The 27,498-nt window shown below is 47.5% G+C and overlaps 1 protein-coding gene across 13 annotated transcripts in view; it reads left to right on the plus strand.

Annotated features, from left to right (window-relative positions):
• The first annotated feature begins 11,880 nt into the window (after window positions 1–11,880).
• LOC143812727 (E1A-binding protein p400-like) overlaps window positions 11,881–27,498 on the plus strand; it is a 220,183-nt gene continuing 204,565 nt past the window's right edge. For 7 of the 13 annotated variants that reach the window (XM_077293327.1, XM_077293337.1, XM_077293331.1 and 4 more), the window contains exons 1-3: window positions 11,881–12,016; window positions 13,449–14,809; window positions 17,000–17,110. In XM_077293327.1, the coding sequence (XP_077149442.1) occupies window positions 13,487–14,809; window positions 17,000–17,110 (1,434 nt within the window). In that variant the 5' untranslated portion in view covers window positions 11,881–12,016; window positions 13,449–13,486. Of the gene's footprint in view, window positions 12,017–12,177; window positions 12,390–13,448; window positions 14,810–16,999; window positions 17,111–27,498 lie in introns of those variants that run through there. The other 6 variants (XM_077293332.1, XM_077293336.1, XM_077293338.1 and 3 more) reach the window with 3 other exon arrangements.

Here is a 27,498-nt window from a genome sequence, read left to right on the forward strand (position 1 = left end):
AGCGGTTTCGGCTACCTGTTGCAACAAAACAATAACTTCTGCAAGACAATTTTCTATAACATTGGTACCGATAGACATCATGGGATTACATTCTCGGCGGTCAATATCAACAATCACAATCCCCTGAGCTTTCAATTCCACCCGCCCCACTTTGATAGTGGCCTCTTTATACCCCACTTGTGGCAATGGCTGACCATTACTGGCTATTATGGTGAAATCGTCATTGGGGCCACGAGTAATATCGGTGTCCTCCCAATACCGTTTATAGAGTACATAAGGCATAGTCGTCACCTGAGAACCGGTGTCCAGCAAAGCATTCAGGGGGATGCCGTCAACCACTACAGGAAGAACTGGTCGCCCTCCAATGTATTTGGCTCTCCAATGCTGTGGGCCTGACCGTCCTATTCCTGGGGGTTGGCCCTTTGCCCCAGGGGTTGCTCGTTTAAAGGACAGTACCTTGCAAGGTGGCCCACCTGATGACAGCGGCGGCAGATGGGTCGTCCATCCTCATGGAAGCGATCGTTGGACCGGCCTCTGGTCGGCGGGGTCCTCCTCTGTCGCATCCAAGGAACATCCTCCGGTCTGGTGGCCAGCTGGATCTTCTCCTTGGGGGCCTCCTGTAGGGACCGCACCGTCCGGGCCAGGGCAGCAACGCTCTTGGTCAGCTCCTGCATCTGAAGGCGGAGTCCTGCAGGGGAGTCGTCTTCTAGGCTCTGGGCATCGGCCTCGGCGGCGACTGGAACATCCGACGCCACCTCCTGGTGGTATGTGAGAGCGGGACACCTAGGAGGTGCTGCACGGCTAGGCCGTCGCTCCTGCCATGCCTGGATAGCTTTATCCTTGAATTGCGCAAAAGTCAAGTCTGGATTTTGCATGGCCAGGAAGTGCAGTTGACCCCGTTGGTGGCTGCACAGGAGCCCCTCAATGAACCGCTCCTTCAGGAGTTTATCCTCATCCTGCATGCTGTCAGGGTCACTCTGCTTAATGGCCCGCATCGCCTCCTGAAGATTAAGGGCATAATCCCGTAAGCTATCCTGCGGCCTCTGCTTGCACCCATAGAAAGTCAGTTTAATTTCGGTAGCAGTGCGGGTATCAAAGGTGGCTTTAAGCTTTGCAAAAACCTGCTGTGCAGTTCCCTTATCCGCGGCGGGCCAGGATTTCATTTCTCTCAGAGCCGCCCTAAAGAGTTGATTTGTTATCAGATGAACCTTCTGAGGCTCTGTCAGGGGATAGAACTCGAGCAGGCTGCAGATCCCTTCTTTAAAGTCAGTGAATGTATGTGAATCCCCGGAGTATCGTGGGAGCCAGGCCGCCCCGGGCAGGTATGGCATAGAGAAGGGCATTATAGCCTTTGCGGTAGCGGCGGTGTCCGACTGGCTGATGGGGGCAACGGGCTCCGGGGCTGCCAGTGGTGGTATTAGGGCCGCGGCTTCGCCCGCTGCGGGGACCGGAGGTGCCCCTGCGTCCACGGCTGCGGCCGCCACCTCCTCTCCTCCCGACTCGGACATGGCTGTCCCTTCCTCCCACTAACCTGCTGGAGGTCGGAGTTCCTCTTCCGGGATTGGCGCCTTACCGCGCTTTTCCGTTCTGCGCTTCTTTTGGCCGGTTCCGCCCACGAAGCTAAGGCTCCTCCTTCCGTGCGCGGCAATGGCGAATTTTGGCGGTAAATGACAATACACAGTCTTTGCAATAAGTCACAGTAGTTCCAAGCACAGTAAATCACAGTTCCAAGGCACACATGACCTGATTCTTCAGGCTTAAGTAGATCCTATTCGTGACGCCAAGTTGTAGCGCCCCCACTTCCGCAGGGCCGAGGGGTACCCGGTACCGGGCCTCTGAGTCTCTGCTCTGGGGTTGTCACGGTGGCTAGACCCGGTCCGTGACCCTGCTGAGGGGCGTACAGTAATAGATGTGGATGGTGTTGGTGGTGCGGTGCAGTAAATAACGAGGACACCAGGTTGCAGTCTCTTTACCTCTTTACTGAAGGCTTCAGGTGTCCAATCCAGGGCACTGTTAACCGGGCTGTCTGAGACCGGCCGGTCCGAAGGCACATCAGGAGTCCCCTTCACAGGTGGGAATCAGCGTCTACCTTCTAGCGCTTGTGTGTTGTAGTTCTTCCCTGCTGAGCACCCCGGGATAGTCCTCACAACTGCTTCTGTCTGTCTCTGATGCTCGTTCTCTACGTCCCCCAGATGATATGGCTAGGACGCACCCGTATGACGGGGTAGGCCTGGAGTTCTTCCGGGACTCTAGAGTCGCCCCTCTCCCACAGCTGCCTCCGTTGTCTGCTTAGGTGTTTTAGTGAGACAGCCAACCTATAATTGGCTGTCCGGCCGTGGTTTGAAGTAATACTTGCAGTCTCTTACTTGCTCGGCGTTCCGGCCACCGACTGTTGCCCCTCAGAAGGATGTTGCCTCGATCTTACAGCACGACTCCTTCTGGTTCTATCACTTCTTTGCTGTGTCCCCGTTGCTCACTGGTTTGTGCTATTCTTAGGAGTCTGCCAGGATCCCATCCCTGACAGGTCCTCTCACTAGCTCTTCCCAGTTACTTCTCTCTGTCTTCCTGTCCAACCCCCAGTTTTACCAGAGTGTGAGGAGTGGCCTATTAGATAGAACAACTCCCCCTGGTGGCCGGAGTGTGAAGTGTAATGTGAGTGTTACCTGATCAGGTGAACTCCTTTAGTGCAATCAGACGTAACATCACCCCCCTTAGCGGCAGAGCGACATTACTGCAACGACCAGGACTCTGGGGCGCTGCATAACACTGACTTACCAGTGACGTCTCTAGGTGAAGTCCTTCATCTTTCATCCAGCACAGACCGCCATCATGTCTTCCAGCCAGGACTCGTTTCTGCAGGAAATAACACAGTTATCTCGAGCTCCGCTTGTAGAACACATTACTTAATTTTTCCCAACTTCTACATTACACCTAAACCTTATAGAGAGGGCACTACAAATAAGTGCTCAGCCATCAAAATACATAATAAACCGAAAAAAAGATGGACTCCAAAGCTAAAAATTACAGTTTATTAAAGAACCATTAAAACATTACAAGATACAAATAGGGTATATAGTAAAGCAAAAAATAAAAGTAGAAAGGCAACACTAGTGCCGCATACATATATATCCTGCTCTAAAGATGAAAAAAGAAGGGAAATATGCTATAGCACAATGCACGATAGATATTTTGATGATATTCCAGTGACTCACAATCAATAACCTGTCAAATAATGAAGTAAAGATACACATATAATAGGTAGATATAAAAGACAAGGTATGTGAGTCAAACGAAAAAATATATATTAATTAAAGTGCCTAGTGCAAATAAATTATGGCAGAAAAACCCAATGTGTGACGCCTGATTGAAGGTATACAACTATTATAGCAGCAATAAAGTGCTGGTTCACACTAAGAAAGCAGGTACAGGGGGACAAAAGGTGTGCATGTGAGTCACAGAAGATAATAAGTAAATAAATAAATAAATAGAGTGACTCAACGTCACTAAACGTATCTGCTCTGAAGAAGTAACATACCATAAACATGCAGAGGATATCTCTAACAGATTTCTGGACCGTGGTTACTCATCAAGAACAATCCGGAGATGTAAAAGAAGAGCCTCTAGGATAGATCGGACCAATCTCTTAAAGACAAAAAAGGAATCCAAAATATCCAATCAGGTGAGATTTATAGCCACGTACTCAAATAATTCTACACTAATGAAAGAAGTCTTAGACAAATACTGGCCTATCATCAAACATGACACAGTACTTACTAAATGTCTGACTGACACATCCTCCATTACATACCGGAGGAATAAAAATCTCCGTGACTTGCTAACTCATAGTCATTATAGGGGTCAGGAATCCAAATATATTTTTGGTTCTAGGGGCCCCAGGTGGGGCTTTTTTCCATGCCGGGATTGTACGGCATGTAGAAATTTGGAGCGCTGTTTTACTTGCCTATCCAGTGACGGATCTAAAGAATTCCGAATTACCCAGCATATCACGTGTTCCACGGATCATGTGGTGTATTACGCCACATGCCCATGTGGACTTATATACGTCGGCTTAACATCACGCCAGTTACGTATTAGAATCCTGGAACATATTCGTGACATCAAGGCAGCATCCAATCCATCGGCTGATGAATTTTTGAAGCCCATACCAAGGCATTTTAAAGAAAAACATGAATGCAACAGTCAGTTACTTCGAGTGCGTGGCATTGACCGTGTCATCATGGATGGACGAGGTGGTGACTTGAAGAAACGTCTTGCCCAATTGGAAACCCAATGGATAGTGCGCATTGATTGCATCCGTCCTAAGGGTCTCAATGAGGTCCTTAGTTTTATCCCATTTTTATAGTTTTTTATAGTCCCTTTTGGTTTCTATTTAAAACGGTTTTAGTCTAGTGTTTTTAATCTTTGTTTCATTTTTTGATTCTTATATTTGTTTCTCTTTTTTCTATTTAACAGATTATATTCTAATATGTTTTTCCCTATGTGATCCCTGGAGGCGTTTATGGACTTTCGATACTGGAGGGGCCTTTGACTGTTCCTGACTGGGATATTTGTTTTAACTGTGGAAGCACTCAATTCTTCACACTAAGTTTTATGTGTGTACATGTGCACACATATATATGTGTGTATATGTACACACGTGTATTTATATATGTGCACTCATATGCACTTTATTATTTTATTATATATAGTTTGTCCCCTGTGGGCATTTTATAGTGTATTTCCTTTTTACTATATGCACTGTCACTTTTATGCATAAGTAGATTATGTATATATATATATAGATTATTTTGCTCACTGTGCACAGCGTTATGTGCCTTATATTTATCACATGCATTTGTAATGTATGTGTCCCCATTTTTTTGATTGTACACATGCTCTATTTTCAATGATGTATTTTACTTTTGCACCCATTTATATCGGATATCTTATTATTTCCACTTATTTACCCTTTCTTTATCTTTATTTCTACCCTCACTTTTTCCAGTCAGCTATGTGTATTCTTACACATAGGTTGCCCGTGCCATGGTCCTCTTGTATGGCCGCCTCCCTTTCTTCATCTCTCTGCTCCGTGCGGTGTGCGCTGCTTCTGGCCGGCGTTTGTTGGTTGCCGTGGATACGCGTCCTTTCGGCGTCGCTCCTTTGGCTCCTCCCACTGGCGCGTCAGTGTGGGGCGCCTGGGAGTGACGTCGGACGCCGGTTCGGCCGCTTCCGGCTGGCGCTGGGCTGAATTAGCGCCGCCATTACCGCGCCGAGCATATACTCTTCACATATATAAAGAGTCTCGTTCCTACCCTAGCACTAGCGCCCCCCGAGGAAGCAATATATGCGAAACGCGCGTCGGGGCTCCTCTTTTCCGCATACGATTACAGGGTGTGATTCTACGTGTGCATATACCTTCTTATTTGTAAGTATACCATGGTCTGATTAATGTATGTGCTGGGGATCTTTTCCCATTATTACTTGCACACAGACACGATGACTCGTCTTTTAAGACTTGCATGAGTCACTCTATTTATTTATTTATTTACTTATTATCTTCTGTGACTCACATGCACACCTTTTGTCCCCCTGTACCTGCTTTCTTAGTGTGAACCAGCACTTTATTGCTGCTATAATAGTTGTATACCTTCATTACAATCAGGCGTCACACATTGGGTTTTTCTGCCATAATTTATTTGCACTAGGCACTTTAATTAATATATATTTTTTCGTTTGACTCACATACCTTGTCTTTTATATCTACCTATTATATGTGTATCTTTACTTCATTATTTGACAGGTTATTGATTGTGAGTCACTGGAATATCATCAAAATATCTATCGTGCATTGTGCTATGGCATATTTCCCTTCTTTTTTCATCTTTAGAGCAGGATATATATGTATGCGGCACTAGTGTTGCCTTTCTACTTTTATTTTTTGCTTTACTATATACCCTATTTGTATCTTGTAATGTTTTAATGGTTCTTTAATAAACTGTAATTTTTAGCTTTGGAGTCCATCTTTTTTTCGGTTTATTATATTCTACATTACACCGCATAAAGAAAAAGAGGCGACATAGTGTCTCTACACAGTAACAGGACCGCCCCCTCATTTAAAACAGTGTCCTCAAAAAATAAATACATCACTGCAGTAATAATATCCCTTAATTAGTCCCTATGGTAATAATATTCCCCATCCTGGTCCCCGTGTCTCTCATTCCTGGCTCCAGCCATATGTTCTCCCATCCTGCCCTCATGAGTATCCATCCTGCCCCATATGATCTCCCCATCCTGCCCCATCTGTCTCCATCGTATCCATCCTGCCCCATGATCCTGCACAATCTGTCTCCAATTCTGCCCCCAGTGTCTCCAATCATGCCTCTGGTGTCTCCAATCCTTCCCCATCTGTCTCCAGTCATGTCCCCATGTCTTTCATCATACCCCATATCTCCATTCTGCCCGTGTCCAGCATCATTCATAGCCCCTGTGTCCAGCATCATTCATAGCCCGTGTCCAGCATCATTCATAGCCCGTGTCCAGCATCATTCATAGCCCCTGTGTCCAGCATCTCTGCCCCTGTGTCCAGCATCTCTGCCCCTGTGTCCAGCATCTCTGCCCGTGTCCAGCATACTGCCCCTGTGTCCAGCATACTGCCCCTGTGTCCAGCATCTCTGCCCCTGTGTCCAGCATCTCTGCCCGTGTCCAGCATCTCTGCCCCTGTGTCCAGCATACTGCCCCTGTGTCCAGCATACTGCCCCTGTGTCCAGCATACTGCCCCTGTGTCCAGCATACTGCCCGTGTCCAGCATACTGCCCGTGTCCAGCATCTCTGCCCGTGTCCAGCATCTCTGCCCCTGTGTCCAGCATCTCTGCCCCTGTGTCCAGCATTCTGCCCCCTGTGTCCAGCATCCTGCCCCTTTGTCCAGCATTCTGCCCGTGTCCAGCATTCTGCCCCGTGTCCAGCATTCTGCCCCGTGTCCAGCATACTGCCCCCTGTATCCAGCATCTCTGCCCCTTTGTCCAGCATTCTGCCCCGTGTCCAGCATCTCTGCCCCTTTGTCCAGCATACTGCCCCTTTGTCCAGCATGCTGCCCCTTTGTCCAGCATCTCTGCCCCTTTGTCCAGCATTCTGCCCCGTGTCCAGCATTCTGCCCCGTGTCCAGCATTCTGCCCCGTGTCCAGCATCTCTGCCCCTTTGTCCAGCATTCTGCCCCGTGCCCAGCATACTGCCCCCTTGTCCAGCATACTGCCCCGTGTCCAGCATCTCTGCCCCGTGTCCAGCATCTCTGCCCCCTGTGTCCAGCATCTCTGCCCCCTGTGTCCAGCATCTCTGCCCCCTGTGTCCAGCATTCTGCCCCCTGTGTCCAGCATTCTGCCCCGTGTCCAGCATTCTGCCCCCTGTGTCCAGCATTCTGCCCCCTTGTCCAGCATACTGCCCCCTGTGCCCAGCATCTTTGCCCCCTGTGTCCAGCATCTCTGCCCCCTGTGTCCAGCATCTCTGCCCCGTGTCCAGCATCTCTGCCCCCTGTGTCCAGCATCTCTGCCCCCTGTGTCCAGCATTCTGCCCCCTTGTCCAGCATACTGCCCCCTGTGTCCAGCATCTCTGCCCCCTGTGTCCAGCATCTCTGCCCCGTGTCCAGCATCTCTGCCCCCTGTGTCCAGCATCTCTGCCCCGTGTCCAGCATCTCTGCCCCCTGTGTCCAGCATACTGCCCGTGTCCAGCTTTCTGCCCCAGCGTGTCCAGCGTTCTGCCCCGGGCCCCAGCGTGTGTGTCCAGCGTTCTGCCCCGGGCCCCACCCCCCTGGGATCGCCGCTCTCAAAAAAAAAAAAAAAAGAGTTCTTACCTTACCATGCGCTCCTGCTGCGGGGAACCACCTCACTTCCACCACGCAGGTGAAGGACGCACTCGCCAGCGGCTGACAATGACGTCAGACGCCGGCGAAGTGCGACTGCGCACTGCGGCCGCTCAAGTCAGCTGCCAGCCTCCGACTGGCTGGCGGCGGCTGTTAACCATTGACGTGCGGGCATGGGCCCGCAGCGCCGGCAGGGGGGGGCCCGCAGCGCCGGCAGGGGGGGGCCCGCAGCGCCGGCAGGGTGGGGGCCCGGTGAGCAGATTAGACGGGGCCTGATGCCGGCCCCCTCTGCTCACCGGGCCCCATACGCCAGTCATGGCTGTCATGCCCTGATGGCGGCCCTGCGTGTGTCCGTTTGGAAAACACAGAGACATGTCAGTGTTCGTGGGAACGCACGGATTACACGGACCGATTAAAGTCAATGGGTCCGTGTAAAACACGTACCGCACACGGATGTTTTCCGTGTGCAGTCCGTGTGCCGTGCTGGAGACAACGCTTACAGTAAGCGCTGTCCCCCCCCCGCGTGGTGCTGAAGGCTTAATTCATCTCTTCTCCCCCGCAGCGTTCGCTGGAGAGAAGAGATGAAAGATCAATTTTTTCTATTTTTTTGTTAAAAATAAACTTTGGTGGTGTCCTCCCATTCCCAGTGCGCCGCCCGGCCCCTTGCAGATGCAGAGATTTACCTAGCTCCCTCGATGTCTCCTCTCTCCTCTCTGCGCCGCTGCTTCTCCTGTATGAGCGGTCACGTGGTGCCGCCCATTACAGTGATGAATATGCGGCTCCACCTCCCATAGGGGTGGAGCCGCATATTCATCAACTGTAATGAGCGGCACCACGTGACCGCTCATACAGGAAGAAGCTGCGGTGCTGACAGGAAGCAGCGAGGGAGCCGGGTAAGTATTTTACTAACAGCGGGCGGGCGCACAGGGGGTGGGGACAGGGATCTTTATTTAAAAAAAACAAAACAAAAAAAAAAAGATTTTTCATATCTTCTCTCCAGCGAACGCTGCTGGAGAGAAGAAATGAATGGCGGCTTCAGCACCAGATGCAGGGGACAGCGCATATCTCTAGCGCTGTCTCCTGCACAGTCCGTGTGGTACCCAGTCGGCACACGGGTGGCACACGTGTGCCTCACGGATGGCCTACGTGAGCTCACGGACAACTCCGGTACCGATTTTTCCGGTACCGGAATTATCTGGACGTGTGAGACTGGCCTTAGAGTGTGTGAGAAAGAGAAGGCCAGTCTGAGTCCCACTCCCTGCTGCCCAGTGCCTGCGGTAAGCCTGCACATATTGCTGTTAGTGGCCATCTGAATCTGCAGCAGTGCTCATGTGACATGATCTATTCATCGTATTCTCTTATGATATATTGATCTATTGACAATGAATCAATATATCATGAGAATTGTGTATAGCGCACCCCTCTATATACTGCACCCTGTATATAGTACCTGTGTATTACACATAGCAGGTACTATATACAGGGTGCAGTATATAGAGGGTGCAGTATACACAGTTACTATATACAGGGTGCAGTATATACAGGGTGGAGTATAAACAGTGTATACTGCACCCTGTATATAGTACCTGTGTATACAGTACCCAATATATACTGCACCCTGTATATAGCACTTGTGTATATTGAACCGTGTATACTGAACCCTGCAAATACTGCACCCTGTATATAGCACTTGTGTGTACTGCACCCTGTGTATACTGCACCCTGTATATACTGCACCCTGTATGTAGTACCTGTGTATTATACACAGGTACTATATACAGCGTGCAGTATACAGACGTACTATTATTATTATACATTTTTATAGCGCCATTTACTCCATGGCGCTTTACACGTGGAAGGGGCAAATATAGACAAGTACAATAAACATGAGCAAAACAAGGCATACACAAGTACAGAGGGAGAAAGGACCCTGCCCGCGAGTGCTGACAGTCTACAGGGTGTACTATATACAGGGTGCACTATATGCAGGGCATAGTATACGCAGTGTATACTGCACCCTGTATATACTGCGCCCTGTATGTAGTACCTGTGTTTACTGCACCTTGTATATACTGTACCGTGTATACTGCATCCTGTATATACTGCACCCTGTACATAGTACCTGTATATACTGCACCCTGTATAGTACCTGTGTATACTGCATCCTGTATATACTGCATCCTGTATATAGTACCTGTGTATACTGCACCCTGTATATACGGGGTGCTCTGATGCTGGGAGGAAATTAACTTTATTCCATCAGACAGTCTCGCTCTTTCAGTCATGTGTTCACTGACTGGCAGCAGGTTCTAATGCATAGTAGCTGTCAGTCGGTGCAGGGGGCACGGTCACAGCCACCTCTCCCTATACACAGAGTGATGACTGAACCCATGCCGGCACTACCCACGTGACTGAAAGAGTGAGACTGCCAGATGGAATAAAGTTAATTTCCTCCCAGTCCCAGCATCAGAGCTATAGTGCACATAGAGGGGCTATGTGGAGGCTCGTGCTGTGTCTAGGGGGCTATGTGGGGACTCATACTGTATATAGGGGGCTATGTGAGGACTCATACTGTATATAGGGGCTCATACTGTATATGATACAATACGATACACTTTATTGATCCCGAGGGAAATTATGGTATTACAGCAGCGTTACAAACAGCATTTCAAACATTGCAAATAGCATTTCATAAAGTAATTACTATATTATATATGTATATAGGGGGACATGTTGGGCTCACACTGTAGATAAGGGGCTATGTGACAGCTCATACTGTAGATAACTTATGTGGAGGCTATTCCCCTATGACATCCACCTTTCAGTCCCATGTGACAGTGTTCTGGAATGCTCTATATTTGACACCCTGTAAGGTAAAAAAAAAATAGGTTTTATTATACTCACCTACTGGGCAGTCTGGTCCGATGGACGCCGCTGGTCTTGTTCCAGTCCTCCTCTCTTCTTGCGATGATGTTCTCCTTCCCTGCTTTGTTTCGATGACGCATCCTACGTCATCCACACAATGTCCCCCATCGTGCTCCTGCGCAGGCGCACTGCTCTCTGACCTGCTGAGGGCAGAGCACAGTACTATAATGCGCATGCGCCGGCACTCTTTGGCCTTTGCATGCACACGCGCAGCACTTTGCTCTGCCCTTGGCATGGCAGATAGAAGTGTGCCTGCACAGGAGGGCAATGGGGAGCTCTGTGAGGATGATATAGGACACGTCATCCACACGAAGCAGAGCCCCCACATGACCTTTAATATATGATATCTAGGATGTGGATTTTAGTGTTCCCTTTATTTTTTTGAGCAGTGTATATACGTTTAGCAGATTGAAAAGCATAACACGTGTCCAAATAAGACATTATATAACCATATGTACATAGCTGCACCAAATCCAGCAACTTAAATATAGCAATATACAAACGGTTAACTGGGACGTGTTTAAAAGGGTGGGGGCATACACCGGTCTCTGTCGCCCCTTACATTCCTCCTCCATTTATGGTCGTCCCCGACCATATAGCGCTTCAAACTTTATTCTGTACAATTAATACTCCACGCAGGCAAACAATTAAAGGAGGTAGTTCAGTTTCCTAACGAAGTCTTTTGGTTCAGCGGGTACACGGATATCACCCACCGCTACTGGGAAGCGTCCTTTATGGCGGCATGAGCCCTTTCTCTCGGTGCACAGCCCCCAGGTAACAGTCCATGTGGCCCTCCTCTGCTATCAGCAGTACAGAGCCCGCACCGGATAGCTACCGGCTCTGATGCTCGGTGCCCCGCGGTCCGAGCACTGCATCACACAGCTGTCACTCTGAAGATCAGCGATGAGCGGAGCAGGGAGCACTAAACGCTGATCACCGAGCTCGCTGCCTGCATCTTTGGGCTCCTGGCACAAGTAGGCTCCGGTCCGGTGCTGCCTCCGGTGACAGGACTACTCCGCTCATGCAGTGCTGTCGTCAGCTGTTACGCTGCACGCTCCGGCCGCCTCCGCCACTGGCCGCTATCTACACTTGTCAGAGCTCAGCTGATGCCTTTGTCTGCTTAGGGATGTCCTGCGCATGCGTGTACGACGCGGGCCGCCTGTCCTATCCGGGCCTCCGTACAGCTCTGTGTTGTCAATAGATAGCGGCTCCCGGTGTTGCTACAGATGGAGGAGACAGGTGAGTGCAACTATCTGACGGGAATACCGACCGCAGCTAGGCTCCCGGGATTGGCCGCTGTCCCTGGTGCTGGGCCTGTCACTAACAAGCAGGCCTGCCCCCTCACGTAGCTCCGGGCCTGCACCGCCCCCTCCCGTCCCAGCTGCCTGCTGTCAGCCTAGAGACTAACTGTCACCTGTGGAGCAGGAGGATGCTGTGCCCCGGAGCCGCCCGCTATTCCACTGCGCCCTGATGTGTGACTGACATCTGCCACCACAAGGCTGCTGCTGCCGCGGAGAGTCCTCAGGATGACCGGTGTGTCAGCCAGCCCGTCCCTACCTGCGGAGGCTCTGCCCATCCTTCCTGCCTTTTGGGAGAGTGCCAGCCTCCATGTGTGCGTGGTGCCAGCCTCCATGTCTGTGGTCAGATGCCAGCCTCCGTGTGTGTGTGGTGCCAGCCTCCATGTGTGTGGTCAGGTGCCAATATCCATATCTGTTGTTCCAGCATCAATGTCTGTGGTGAAAACATCCATGTGTGGATCCGACATCAACATTTGTGGTGCCAGTATCCATGGTGGTGAACTGCCAACATCCATGTGTGTGATTTCAGCATCCATTTGCGGTCAGGTTCCAAAATCCATATCTGTGGTGCCAGCCTCCATGTGTGGTCAGGTGCCGACATCCATGTGTGTGATTTCAGCATCCATGTGTGGTCAGGTGCCAATATCCATATCTGTGGTGCCAGAATCAATGTCTGTGGTGAAAACATCCATGTGTGGATCCGACATCAAAATGTGTGGTGTCAGTATCCATGGTGGTGAGCTGCCAACATCCACTTGTGTGATTTCAGCATCCATTTGTGATCAGGTTCCAGCATCCATGTATGTCTTGCCAGCCTCCATGTGTGGTCAGGTGCCAACATCCACATCTGTGGTGCCAGAATCCATGTCTGTGGTGCCAGAATCCATGTATGGTGCCAGCATCCATGTGCGGTTAGGCGCCAGCATCCTTGTGTGGTGCCAATATTTATGTGTGGTCAGGTGGCAACTTCCATGTGTGGTCAGGTGCCAGCATCCATGTGGGTGGTGCCAGCATCCATGTGGGTGGTGCCAGCATCCAAATATGTCAAGTCAACATCCAGTGTGAGTGGTGTCACTATCCAGTGTGCGTGTGTGATGCTGTTAGCCATGTGTGTAGTGATAAACAACTATATATAGATGTAATAGACTGCGTCTGAGTGTCCATCTTCAGTAGGCGTACACGCCTGAAAACGACGCACGATGGAGAGCACGTTCACTCTGTCAGCACCATTATAGTCTATTGCCCCTTTGGCACATATCCCATTTTGCGGGGGGATTGGAAGTAAGCCTCGATGGGGCCACTGAGCGAGTAACAAAACACAATGTAAAAGCATCCTTAAATGTATATCAACCTGTTTCTCCTTAATTTATCAGGAAGACGTTGCGATCTTGAAGACTGAAACAAGAAAAAAATGCATCATGGTAACGGGCCCCCCAACACTACACGGCAGCTTCAGCACTCCAGATCTTTCACTGGCTATGAAGTAGAGGAATCTTCAATGCAAACAAATTTGCCCCAATCTCCTGCTCCATCATTTGCACCAGCCGTCAGTTCTCCTGGACCCCAATCCCCCAGTTATCAAATACAGCAGTTAATAATGAGCCGCAATCCAGTTGCTGGACAGAATGTGAACATTACTCTACAGAATGTGGGGCAAGTGGTGGCTGGGAACCAGCAGATAACACTGACTCCACTGCCTATCCCTAATCCAGCCTCCCCTGGGTTCCAGTTCAGTTCCCAGCCAAGGCGATTTGAACATGGTTCTCCATCCTATATTCAGGTTACTTCTCCAATGTCTCAACAGGTACAAACACAAAGTCCCACACAGCCTAATGCTGTGCCAATCCAAGCATTACAAGGTGTCAGAGCGGCGACTGCTGGAGCCAGCCTAGGAATGTGTAGCCAGAGTCCCACCCGTGGCTTTGTGGATGCCAGTGTGCTTGTGAGGCAGATCAGCTTGAGCCCTTCAAATGGTGGTCACTTTGTTTTTCAGGAGGGACCTGGCCTTGCACAGATAACACAGGGAACTGCAGCACAGGTACAGCTTCCATCTGGGGCAGCACAGGCCGGCATGAGGGAACGTAGACTGTCTCAGCCTCATTCCCAAACTGGAGGAACTATCCATCATCTTGGACCCCAAAGCCCTGTGGCAAGTGGAGCAAATATGCAGACTTTGACAACACCGAGTCACATAACCACAACCAACCTACCACCACAGATAAGCAGTATTATACAAGGTCAGCTCATTCAGCAGCAGCAGCAGGTTCTCCATGGCCAGCAGCTAGGTAGAACCATAAGCTTTGATAGGACTTCTGGAGGAATGATAGCAGGAGTAGCAGGGGCGGCATCCTTTGGTATAACAACACCGCCAACTCCAACAAGCCCATCACGAATTTCTGGTCCCCAGGGACTCTCTAATCTTCCCTTAACTCAGACGGTGAACACTGTTAAGAAGCAAAGTAAGAAACTTGAGGAGATCCCACCAGCAACTGCGGAAGATGCCCAGATGAGGAAACAGTGCTTGGAGAATCATCAGAAGAGTATGAAAATGCTGAAGGAACGCTTCAAAGATTATCTCATCGAGTTGTTTTTCCTACAACACTTTCAGGGAAACATGATGGACTTTTTGGCTTTTAAAAAGAAACCATCAATGGGTCTCCAGGGTTACCTAAGACAAAACGATCTCGATCTGGAAGAGGAAGAAGAAGAACAGTCCGAGGTTATTAATGATGAGGTAAGATCTGCCTTTTGTTCCATTGAGTGAAATCTGGGGAGATATTGTCTCTCTTTAGTCTTATGCTAACATCTTCTTTCCTGCATTACATTTTTGTGATTTTTCTTGATGGTGGTGGGTTAGGTTGACCACTTCCAATGTCATTGAGGTTGTTGTTATCTGTATTAGAAGACTCACATTTGTAAGATTTGTCGATCTGGTGGCAAAATCTAAGAGGTTACGTGATGTTTTCTAAAACCTTATTGGAAATAACACACATTAGCTGATAGCTGGCATTCTGTTTTGGTGCATTGGTTACTTGGCTCCCGAAATTCATTAATAACAATATACACATAACGTAAAGCATGGAGAAGCATTAATGCATAGACTGAATCAACAGCGGGTCACATTTCCGCCATTTTTGAGGAAAATGAACCCATATCTTTGCTTCAGACATTGTGTCATTGGTGGCACTTCCATTGGTGATACTTATCATTGTCCCCCATTAAAAATCTTTCTTTTCGACACCGTTTGCTAATGGAAAGGTTTAGGTAATAATAATAATAATAATAATAATAATGTTATTTCTATAGCGCCAACATATTCCGCAGCACTTTACATTTTAGGTATTGGTAATTCAGTATGCTTTTTGATGGTTACTTATAGTTAGTTAATGTAACACATTTACTACTTATTTATTTTTAGATTTTACATTTATTTTTTTATAATTTTATTTCCCTTTTTATATTTTTGTTATTTTTCATTTGTTGTTTTTAATGCATCTGTTAATAAAGATGGTAGGTGATTATAAAAAGAATGGAGAATGTTTGTGTTTTGAAGCCGCTCACCATAGGCACACATTATTATACTGTAAAGTTCCTTTACTCTGGCATTAATGCCCCCAGAAAGGGGCGAAATCCTCCACACATAAAGCTTAGAGCCTTTCTGAAGAAAACATAAAAAAGTAGATTTCCCCTTCCTTGCATTGATGTCAGACAGGCTAAATATTTGTTTCTGAAACTAGACAAACCTAATCCAGGCGTAAGGGTGAATGGCAGCTCTAAGGGCATCTGTCAGGTCAGGTGATTGACAGCTATTTAGTCCTGCAGCAGCGTCAGTCTCCCAGAGGAGGGCGGTAGTCTGCTGAGAAGGGAGCTGGCCGTAAAGTGCTCCGTCCCTCCCCGAGCACTCCCATTTGCACATAAGTGGATTTCTCAGCAATACAACAGTGCTTTTCTTTAATAAAGGGTTACTTATGTTCTAATAACGCTCACTTGTAATCGGTTTGGGTGGTTGAGTGATCTGACAGATTCCCTTTATTCCCATCAGATTGGCATATTGTACCAGAGATGTATGTGTGTGGGGCGCAGGCTTCCGGTTCATATATACAGAGCAGTCAGCCATAGAAACTAATACATTTCTGCTTTTCTCTCTTGTCTTTCTTTCTTCCTTTCTTTGTTGATCTTGTTTACCCCCTTCTTGCTATTGCAGTGCTCCTCTCCTCAACCCTTCCCTGGAAGCCTTTCCCTTTCCAAGGGTTGTGTGGTCAACTATATGCTCAAGCATCCATCGCTTACTAAGTGTCGGGGCGCCTTTGTGTGACACCTGTCCGTCGTGCCACTTTGCCTTCCTTTATAGGTGGAGCAATGACTAACCAGCTTTATTGGCAGCAAACCACCTTGTGTCGATTTATTGCTCCATGCAACGACACAGACAATTAAAGAATAATGCCCCCCCGCAAAAAAAAGAAGTTATCCCCTATCCACTGAGACCACAAGTGATCCCGAGAACCTGGTTTTATAACCCTAAGAGTTGGGTTCTGCAGCTCCATCTTGAATACTCAGCCTGTGCCCCATTCATTGTCTATAGTACTCCACCTTCTCCGGGGGTCCCATAGACAATGAAAGGAGTGGAGGAGCATGCGCACTGTGCTTGGGATTGCTGGGGGTCCCAGTGGTCAGATAAGTTATCTCCTATACCCTCATGTTGTGGTGGTGACATTGCTGCTTCGAATAGGGGATAACCTGTTTTTTTTTGGGGGGAGGTAATAACCCTTTAAGAATTAAAAATGAATTCCAAAGTCATTCCTAATACTGGCATTTGTCGAAAAGGCAATATTGTATGTCTGATTATTGGAATCCATATTAATATGGTTGAGGAAAAAGATCGAAACAAAATGATTTTTCCTCTTCTTGAAATATTTCCTCTCAGGTAAAGATTGTGACAGGAAAAGATGGGCAGACTGGTACACCTGTTGCTATAGCAACCCAGCTTCCTCCCAATGTTTCTGCTGCTTTTTCATCCCAGCAGCAGCCATTTCAGGTACCTTTTTGATGGTTCTACAATGTGGCCTCATCTCAGATTTTCCTTTTTTTCCTCATCCATTCCAGTTTTTTTTCAAAATAGACCAACTTCCATATTTTAAAGGCCATCATTTTCTCATTCAACTCCTTCACCCCGAGACAAACATTTCCAGCCCTTTTGGAATTCAGACTCTTGGTGATATAGTGGGGTGACGCGCAGATCCATCTCGACAGGATTAATGATCTGCAAAAAAAAAAATCATCCCACTGCTGACACCAAACTCAGGGGTGAAAGGGCGCGATTACAAGTCTTCAACCCATTGAAATGCATGAGCAACATTGTTGTGGTATTATCACCGGTGCCAACATGTGTGATTCGTGCCTTTGTCTATTTTTTTTGTTTGAAATTTTTCTTCATTTTGAAGCATTTATTTTCTTTCTTTGCATATTGAACAGCAAAGTATCTAGATTCCAGAGCACGAGGCAGTAATCCATAGTAAATCAGCATATACCTTGTACACTGGACACAGCCAGATACAAATCTTAATGTCGATATGGTAAAATGGCAGCTCCAATTTATTAGGACAAGTCCAGGTGGGATTAAAATTCAACAGCAAAGTCACCGCACCAAAATTTTTCAAATTTTGTTAAAGGACCACCCACATGACTCTTCATGAGCCTAGAACTGCCTTCATGACTCTTCATGAGCCTAGAACCGCCCACATGACGCTTCATGAGCCTAGAACCGCCCACATGACTCTTCCCGGGTAAATAACATACAGCATGCATTGAGTTCACACGGTAGCTCTTCTCCTGATATGACTTTAGGACCTCATCATCATGTAATATACAGTAGTTTGACGATAACTTAGCACGGGAATGAGATATTAGGGGAAATTTTTTTAATATAAATATAGTAAAAGGACTTTGATATGGCTTTACTGATTTGTCTTCATTACTATTGAAAAATGTAAAACAATCTGAAAAAACAAAAGCAAATAAACCCCCCCCCCTTTTTTTTAAAGAAGCATGCTGACCATAAAGCTAAACTTTTCTAAAGATGTATAAAATGTTGTATTAAAGTACTTACCGATCACAGCCTCCCCACGGTCCGTGCCACTCCGGTTCTATTCTGACTCGCGTGACTTCGTCTCCTGACTAGTGGGATCACAGAGGGGTTCACAGTGTGAGACTATGGGGCCTCGCTCTGAGTGATCCAGCTAGTTGGAGATGAAGTCATGACCCAGAAGATGAATGGAGCTGCGCTAGAAACGGGGAAAGACGGCGATCAGTAAGAATTTTAGCTCGACCATGCTACACTGCATACATATTAAAAAAAGGTTAGGGGAGAAAATATTTGTTGCAAGTTCTTCTTTAAGTATAAGAGACTGCCAGCCGTGTTTTTGTTTCCAGACTGTTTTCACCCAGCAATGCTGCTATGCTCTCAGCCCTTACTACGTAAATGTCCACTAAGCTCATAGTGCGTGTAACGTTATGGGGATGTATTTATGAGAAGGTTGTGGCTACGTTGGCTAGGTATCTGCCTGGTGGGATGATGCGGTTACACATTGTTCAATACAAACAAGCTGACCATCAGATGAATTATAATCCAGCTGCTGTCACCTATGGATGTACATAGAGGCGAGGGGTCTGTAACAAAGAATAAAATGGCATCTTTTCTGGTGCTGGCTAACAATACCACATATTTAATCGCTGGGACCAGTGGATTTGGAGATTGTTTTCCCCACTACACCCTTGGTAAAAGTGCTCATGTATTGGAGATCCTTGCACAGGATTTCACTACCTATTAAAGGAAATCTGACATCACGTTTTTGCTACCCCATCTGAGAGCAGCATTATGTAGGGGCCGGGACCCTGATTCCAGCAATGTGTCACTTACTGGGCAACTTGCTACCATTTTGATAAAAACTCGCTTCTCTGCTGCAGATCTATCCGTTCCATGAATGCTGAGCTTTGTATAACCCCGCCCACACCCCTGATTGGCAGCTTGTACAGTGTCATCAGAAAGTTGCCAATCTGTGCTGGGGCGGGGTTATACACAGCTCATGAATATGGAGGACTACATGGCAGCAGGTTTACTAGTCCTCTAGTAATAATCTCCAGCTTTTATGAAAACTACAGTAACCAGCCTATTAAAGGGAACCTGTCACCCCCCTTCCCCCAGTCGTTTCAAACTAAAAGAGCCACCTTGTGCAGCGGTAATGCTGCATTCTGACAAGGTGGCTCTTTTAGTTCTGGGAGCTGTAACTTGAGAAATAATCAGTTTTATAATTTGTCTGAAATACCTGCTCCTCAGTCAAGTGGGCCGGCGTTTCCCCCCAGCTTCAGACAGCACACTGCTGTCACTCACGTCTTCTTGGCGCCGGGCGCCGCCTCCTCCTCACCGCTGTTTTCAAAGGTAGCCGGCGCCTGCGCTCTTATCCCCTGCCTGGTGCAGGTGCAGTGAGCGCTGCCCGTCTTTCCTCATATGCAGCCCAGCTGACTGTGCCTGCGCGGCCGCCCTGCTTGTGATTCCCAGCCCCGCAGTGACTTATGATTTATTCACATTGCGGGGCTGGGAATCACAAGCAGGGCGGTCGCACAGGCGCAGTCAGCCAGACTGCATATGAGGAAAGACGGGCAGCGCTCACTGCGCCTGCACCAGGCAGGGGATAAGAGCGCAGGCGCCGGCTACTTTTGAAAACAGCGGTGAGGAGGAGGCGGCGCCCGGCGCCAAGAAGATGTGAGTGACAGCAGTGTGCTGTCTGAAGCAGGGGAGAAACGCCGGCCCACTTGACTGAGGAGCAGGTATTTCAGACAAATTATAAAACTGATTATTTCTCAAGTTACAGCACCCAGAACTAAAAGAGTCACCTTATCAGAGTGCAGCATTACCGCTGCACAAGGTGGCTCTTTTAGTTTGAAACGACTGGGGGGGGGGTGACAGGTTCCCTTTAAGTGACATATTGCTGGAATCAAGGTCTCTGTCTCTGCATTCTGCTGATTCTCAGATTAGGTGACAAAAACCTGGTGACAGATTCCCTTTAAAGTGAATCTGTCAACAGCCTTTGCTGCCCTATTTAAGGCCTCTTTCACACTAGCGTCGTGCACTGCACATCGCAATGCGTCGTTGTGGAGAAAAAACGCGTCCTGTAAAGTTGTGTGCAGGATGCGTTTTTTCTCCATAGACTTTTATTAGCGACGCAGCGCGACGGCCCCTTACCGATGCTAGTGTGAAAGCAGCCTTACAGTAGCATGGTGCAGGAGAGGTCCGCTCTCCCATTAACCAGAATGGCATGAAACTGTTGTGTCTCTTGGCAAATAAATTTTTTAAGAATACACAGAACACATGATTATGAATCTGGTGTATGAGGTGCACAGAGTGATGAGGTGCTATTTATTGGGGAGCGGGCTCTCCTCCCAAGTACACTGGATGCCTGTGTATTATCCAATCACTCCTATTAATCATATGGTGCAGCAGTTCCCATACATTGCTGAACTTACATAGGGCAGGATAGGCTGGTGAGCGACCAATAAGACAAGGACCCCACTTTTCGAGGGTCTGCCCTATGGCATATACGCCTCTGGCCACACTCCTACCTGTATGCTGTTGTCCCCTGTGCCTCCTAATTTTAGTGTAGCAGTCTGTAGTAGCATTACTGGCCGTCATTGCCTTTATGGTGAACTGACTTTTAAGTTTCGTGGAACTATACGGTATACGTGTGACTAAGGCCGCCTCTCCCTGCTCCTGGAATACCATGGCTTGTGCTATTATTTGCCACATAAGTTGTCTGTGTTGGCTTCTCATGTTTACCTGCCAATCCCTTCTCTCTGTTTTCTGCTCTAAAATGTCTATTTTCTTGATATATATGTATGTAGATATATTCGTTGTTCCTTCCACATACATGAGAAAATATGGATATGTGTCCATACATGAATTTATTACAAAGTGTCTAGGTTGTAGATTTTTTGACTATGAGGAAAAGATTGTGAACCCTTTTGTCTTTTCTTTTTTCTCCTATCTAAAGCTTTGTGAGTCTTACCAAATGTGTCTAATATTTTAGAGAATATACTGGTATATTACATTAAGTTTCACTTAAAAATGTGCACCCTATTGCCTCCTGAGTTCCACTGCGAGCTGCAGAAAGAGTTTACTGAGAATCTGTCTGCGAGCTCATTCTGATGTGAAAGTTTAGAACGGAAATCTTCCCTCTTCTGATCTCCTCTCAGCTTATTTGCGAAAAGAAAGCTCCACTCAACTATCAGGTGGTCCTAAATCATCTGCAAAGAGCTCAGAAGAAGAAAGGTAGCGGGTATTATCTCTGCTGTCAGAATTAGCTCACTCACAGATTCTCAGTTAACTCATTCTGCATCCAGCTATATACATTGCAACACCGAGGCTATAAAAGGTAAATCGAGCAATAAAGGTCATTGATTGGCTGCGTCCGTGATGTGCATTGAAGTTGGGACGTCACCATTGCAGCCAGTAAAACAGAGAATGGAGCAGCTGTGGAGAGGCAGCGCTTGACCCCGGCAGGGTGAGTACTATCTGTGTTGTTTGTTACTTGAGTATAGGAATGTTTGGGGGAATACATTTTTGGTGCAGAAAAAAAAAAACCACTGCAAAAATGCAATGTGTGAACATAACCTTACATCGTGTACAGTTGATTAAAGCACTTCACTGCAGAGCTTTAAAGGGAACCTGTCACCCCCAAAATCGAAGGTGAGCTAAGCCCACCATCAGGGGCTTATCTACAGCATTCTGTAATGCTGTAGATAAGCCCCCAATGTATCCTGAAAGATGAGAAAAAGAGGTTAGATTATACTCACCCAGGGGCGATCCTGCTGCGGTCCGGTCCGATGGGCGTCGCGGTTCGGTCCAGGGCCACCCATCTTCTTACGATGACGTCCTCTTCTGGTCTTCACACTGCGGCTCCGGCGCAGGCGTACTTTGTCTGCCCTGTTGAGGTCAGAGCAAAGTACTGCAGTGCGCAGTTGACTGGAAAGGTCAGAGAGACCCCGCGCCTGCGCACTGCAGTACTTTGCTCTCCCTCAACAGGACAGATACAGTACGCCGGAGCCGCAGTGTGAAGACAAGAAGAGGACGTCATCGTAAGAAGATGGGAGGCCCCGAACCGGACCGCGACGCCCATCGGACCAGAACCGGACCGGGACCGCCCCTGGGTGAGTATAATCTAACCTCTTTTTCTCATCTTTCAAGATACATCGGGGGCTTATCTACAGCATTACAGAATATTGTAGATAAGCCCCTGATGCCGGTGGGCTTAGCTCACCTTCGATTTTGGGGGTGACAGGTTCCCTTTTAAGCAAGATTTATTGTAGCTAAAAAGTGCATCTTATAAAATACGGCATGTTACAAATGATATACACTTCCGCTTGCTTGCCTGATGCTGTATCTTCACTGCAGTGTTATAAGCGATGCACATGCACTTTGCCATCTACAGTTGCGGCCAAAAGCTTTAAGACAGACACAAATTTTGGTTTTCACAAAAGTTTGCTGCTTTAGTGATCAGATGAATTGCATACAATTGCAGTCATACCTTGCCATTGAAATAGACTTCTATGGGTGTTCTGAAGTTCTTTAAATAACTTTAATTAAATTGGCATGAAAATAAGAAAATTTACCGCTGATTTTTTTTCTATCTGCTGTCATTCTCCTGCAATTAGAGCTTTTGTCCTTTATTGTGTACAGCTTGTTTCTGTGGAACCCTGCATTCTAAGAGAGGAGATAACTCTTAACATACCAGCCATCTCTCTCCAAACCATTGATTTATATAGAGCAGCTGGCTGCTCACCTCCCTCCTCTGCCTCTCATCTTCTGAAGAGATACAGTTATAAATCACCAACCCAGCTGCTTTCACGGCAGGTCTTCTAATGGCTCTCTACTCTTGCTGTCAAAACCTGTGTGCTTATTACTGTATTCCCAAAATCGATGGTGAGCTAAGCCCACCAGCACCAGGGGCTTATCTACAGCATTCTGGAATGCTGTAGATAAGCCCCCGATGTATCCTGAAAGATGAGAAAAAGAGGTTAGATTATACTAACCCCGGGGGTGGTCCCGGTCCAGTCCGGCGCCTCCTATCTTCATCAGATAACGTCCTCGTCTTGTCTTCACGCTGCAGCTTCGCCCTGTTGAGGGCAGAGCAAAGTACTGCAGTGCGCAGGCGCTGGGTCTCTCTGACCTTTCCCGGCACCTGCGCACTGCAGTACTTTGCTCTGCCCTCAACAGGGCAAAGTACGCCTGCGCCAGAGCTGCAGCATGAAGACAAGAAGAGGATGTCATCGCAAGAAGATGGGAGGTCCCGGACCGGACTGCGACGCCCATCGGACCGGACCGCAGCGGGACCGCCCCTGGGTGAGTATAATCTAACCTCTTTTTCTCATCTGTCAGGATACATCAGGGGCTTACCTACAGCATTACAGAATACTGTAGATAAGCCCCTGATGCTGGTGGGCTTAACTCACCTTCGATTTTGGGGGTGACAGGTTCCCTTTAAAAATAAAACAAAAAAAACCCACACACCTTTCCATAGTTTCAGCCTTGTCACAAAATTACCCACTTACGTATTTTTCGTGATATCCTCATTCGCTTATGAGAATGTATTAACAAGTACAAGGCATCCAATATAATTCAGTCATGCTGATTGAATTATGGCAGCAGACTGGTTGCTGTAGAAAGGTGCTGGTTCTTGAAATCATTTGTCTTCTTCTGTTATCCATGGTTACTTATAAGGAAACATGCAGCAATCATTAGGTTTCACCATAAATGCTTTACAGTTAAGGACATTGCTGCTTGTAAGATTTCCCCTAAATCAACCATTTATCAGATCATCAAGAACTTCAATGACAGAGTTTCAATTTCTGTGAAGAAGGCATCAAGGCACACAAGAAAGTCCTGCAAGTGCCATGACCGTCTCATAATGAGGAGTCAGCTATAGGATGGGTTTCACACCACTGCAGAGCTTGCTCAGGAATGGCAGCTGGCAGGTATCAGTACATTTATACACACAGTGAGGCAAAGGCATAGGAGGCTGGCCTGGGTACAGAGATTGGGCTGCAGAGGACTGTGGTGCAGTTATTTTCTCTGATAAAGCCCCTTTTTAACTGTTTGGAACATCTGGAGGAAAGATTGTGTTGAAGAAAAGGTGAGCACTAGTGATGCGCTCGGGTGTTATCCTAGTATCTTGGGTGTTCTCAGATAATATATTCAAGTCCCTGAGTTTGCATGTTTTGTGGCTGTCTACCACCACAAAACATGCAGCCACAGGGATTCGAATATATTATCTGAGCACACCCAAGATACTAGGATAACACCCAGCATGCTCGCATAACACGTTATACGAGCACATTCACTTTTAATTAGTGAGCACTACCATTAAATCTGTTATGCCAATAGTAAAGGATCCCAAGATCATTTATGTGCCAGGTGCATGTAATCCAAGGGAGTGGTCACTCACAATTTTCCCTAAGAACACTGCCATAAATAAAGAATGATATCTAAACATCCTCCTGCAACTTCTCTCAATAATCCAGGAGCAGTTTAGTGACGAACAATGCGTTTTCCAGCATGATGGAGCACCATGTCAGAAGGCAAAAGTGATAACTGTTACGCCCAATGGTAGAACCCCCCCCAATGCCATGGGACCGGGCCTGCCCAGGAAGGGGCATAACTAAGCGGCTACCTGGGGTTCACTGGAGCTCCTGATTGTGGACACAGACTGGGCTGCAGGTAGCTGCCAGGTACCACTCCTGGACAGATCCCGGTATTGCAGCTGCTTGCTGACATGCACTAGGGCTATGTTCAGACACATCGGTCTAGGATACTGGATAAGGGATTGGCCGCACACGGACCAGGAGCCATTGTTAAGGCACTGGCTGCACAGGGACCAGAGGACTTCGGGAATAGGACTGGCCACTCCAGGACCAGGGAAAAACGTTCAGGCACTGGCTGCACTGGGACCAGGGGAGTTCGGGAACAAGAAGAGCCGCATCGGGACCAGAAGACAATGTTTAGGCCCTGGCTGCACTGGGGCAAGAGGGCATCAGGAACGAGACTGGTCACATTGGGAGAAGGGGACAACATTCAGGCAGTGGTCGCATTGGGAGAAGGGGACAACGTTCAGGCAGTGGCCACATTGGGACTAGGGATTTGGGTTCAGGACACTGGCTGCATCGGGACCAGGGATTTGGGTTCAGGATCTGGCCGCACCGGGACCAGGGATTTGGGTTCAGGACCCTGGCTGCACCAGGATCAGGAGACCTCACAACTGCACTGGTAGAACATCAACTACCTAATGACTCAACTCGTTGCTTGGCGACTTTTATACAGGATGACTCTCAGCGATTGGCTGGGAGCCATCTTGCAGGTGCTCACATTATACTAAATATATAAAGTGGGAACAAGCGGGAACTGCGGCGCGCACATGGAGCAGGGAGCAGTATGCCCGCCGGGGATCGTGCCGAGGCCCGGGGCAGTGAGTAAGCCAGTTCCTGCATGGAGGGAGAAGAGGACAACATGCAGGGGCGCTGGACATAGTCTACAATAACTAAGTAGCTCAGTGAGCAAATCATTGAAATTTGGGGCCCATGATCAGGAAACGCCCCATACCTCAATCCTGTTGAAAACCTGATGTCAGTCCTCAAAAAGCGGGTCTACAAACACGAACTGAGAAATTGTGATAAATTCAATGCATTGACTAGGGAAGAATAGATTGCCCACAGGCAAGATTCGCCCCAAAAACTGATAATGCAGCATACTAGGGCGAATTGCAGGAGTCTTCAAAAATAATGATCAACCCTGTAAATATTGAGTCTTTGCATAAATTTGATGTAGTCAATAAAAATGTAAAAACACAACATTCTTCTAATTGTGTTTCAGCAACCATTGAAATATCTGACTAAACAATCTGAAAACACTGAAACAACAAACTTTTTGTGAAAACCAAACTTTGTGTAAGTCTCAACTTTTGACCACTGCTGTATATGATGTAAAAGAAAATGTGATTTATCAGACCAGGCCATCCTCTAGTGTTCCATTCTGCAGGGGCAGGGTCAACAATGAGACTCAGACTAGTGTGTGGCTGCACCACATCATTTATGACAAGCTGCACAGCACTGTTTATTCTGACACCTTTCTAGTATAGCCAGCATTAACAACATTTTCAGTAATTAGTTCCTTTTCTGTGGGAGGACCAGATAGGCTAGCTTTTACTTCTGTCATAGACCTCACAAAGCATTAGGTGCTCTAACCCTGTGGCAAGTCCATCCTTGTCGTTTGTTGGACCACTGTTGGTAGACGTTAACTGCTGCATACCATAAACACCCCAGCAAGATCTGTTTTGGGGAAGCTTTGATCCAATTGTTTAGCCATCACAAATTGCACTTTGTCAGTCACTCAGATCCTAACCATTTTCTCAAACCATTGTTATACACTTCTTGTTTTCATTTTTATGACTTATTTTAAGTCAGCTATGCTCAACGTGAAAAAGTAAAGATAAAAACCATACAGGAATAATCTATTTATGCTAGTCTCTCTAAAATGAAATTAATAAAAATTAAATTGCAACTTATCAATGCAGCAATATTGTATCTTGATGAAAAATCCTTAGGCTAGGTTCACATTGCGTTAGTGGGTGATCGCTAACGGACAGCGTTGCACGGCGAAAATGTCGCAATTAACGCCGTGCAATGGGTCCGTTAGTGCACCCATTGACAGCAATGTAAATTTCGCCTGTAGAGCATCGCTAGCGCGTGCCTTTTTCGGCTCGCGCTAGCGATGTGCCCTTCTTTTGTAGCGCGCCTCGGACGCTGCTTGCAGCGTCCGCGGCGCGCCCGAGGTCCGTTCACCGCTCTCGCAGATCGTTAGCGCGACCCCTAAACGCGGCCCCTACAAAAACATTGCGTTAGCGCAATCCGCTAGCGCTAAACGGATTGCCCTAACGCAATGTGAACCTAGCCTTAGAGGCTTCTACTGAGTTATTTAGAGCGAATCTGTCAGCAGGATTTTGCTACCTCATCTGAGAGCAGCATAATGTAGGTAAAGAGAAGCTGAATCCAACGATGTATCACTTTGTGTCAGAACTGCTGTACCCTGTAAACTATCAGAGCTTTTAGATTTAGAATGAAGCAGAGCTGAGAAAGCTAACCCCGCCTCCACCAGTCTCTCTGTGTACAAATCCATAGACAGTGAGCAGCTTATCACTGGAGGGGGCGTTGCCAGACGGCCATGTTAATCTTAGTGATAAATCCTTCACAGTTAGTAAACAGCATGCACTTTTACAATTGACACATCCCTGAGTTCTGTTTCAGCCTCTATTTACTGCTGTATTTAGATTACATAGCCAAAACCTGTTGACAGATTCCCTTTAAGCACTTGTTCACATCGTC

Source organism: Ranitomeya variabilis, chromosome 1 (assembly GCF_051348905.1).
Source record: "Ranitomeya variabilis isolate aRanVar5 chromosome 1, aRanVar5.hap1, whole genome shotgun sequence".
Classification (NCBI taxonomy): domain Eukaryota; kingdom Metazoa; phylum Chordata; class Amphibia; order Anura; family Dendrobatidae; genus Ranitomeya; species Ranitomeya variabilis.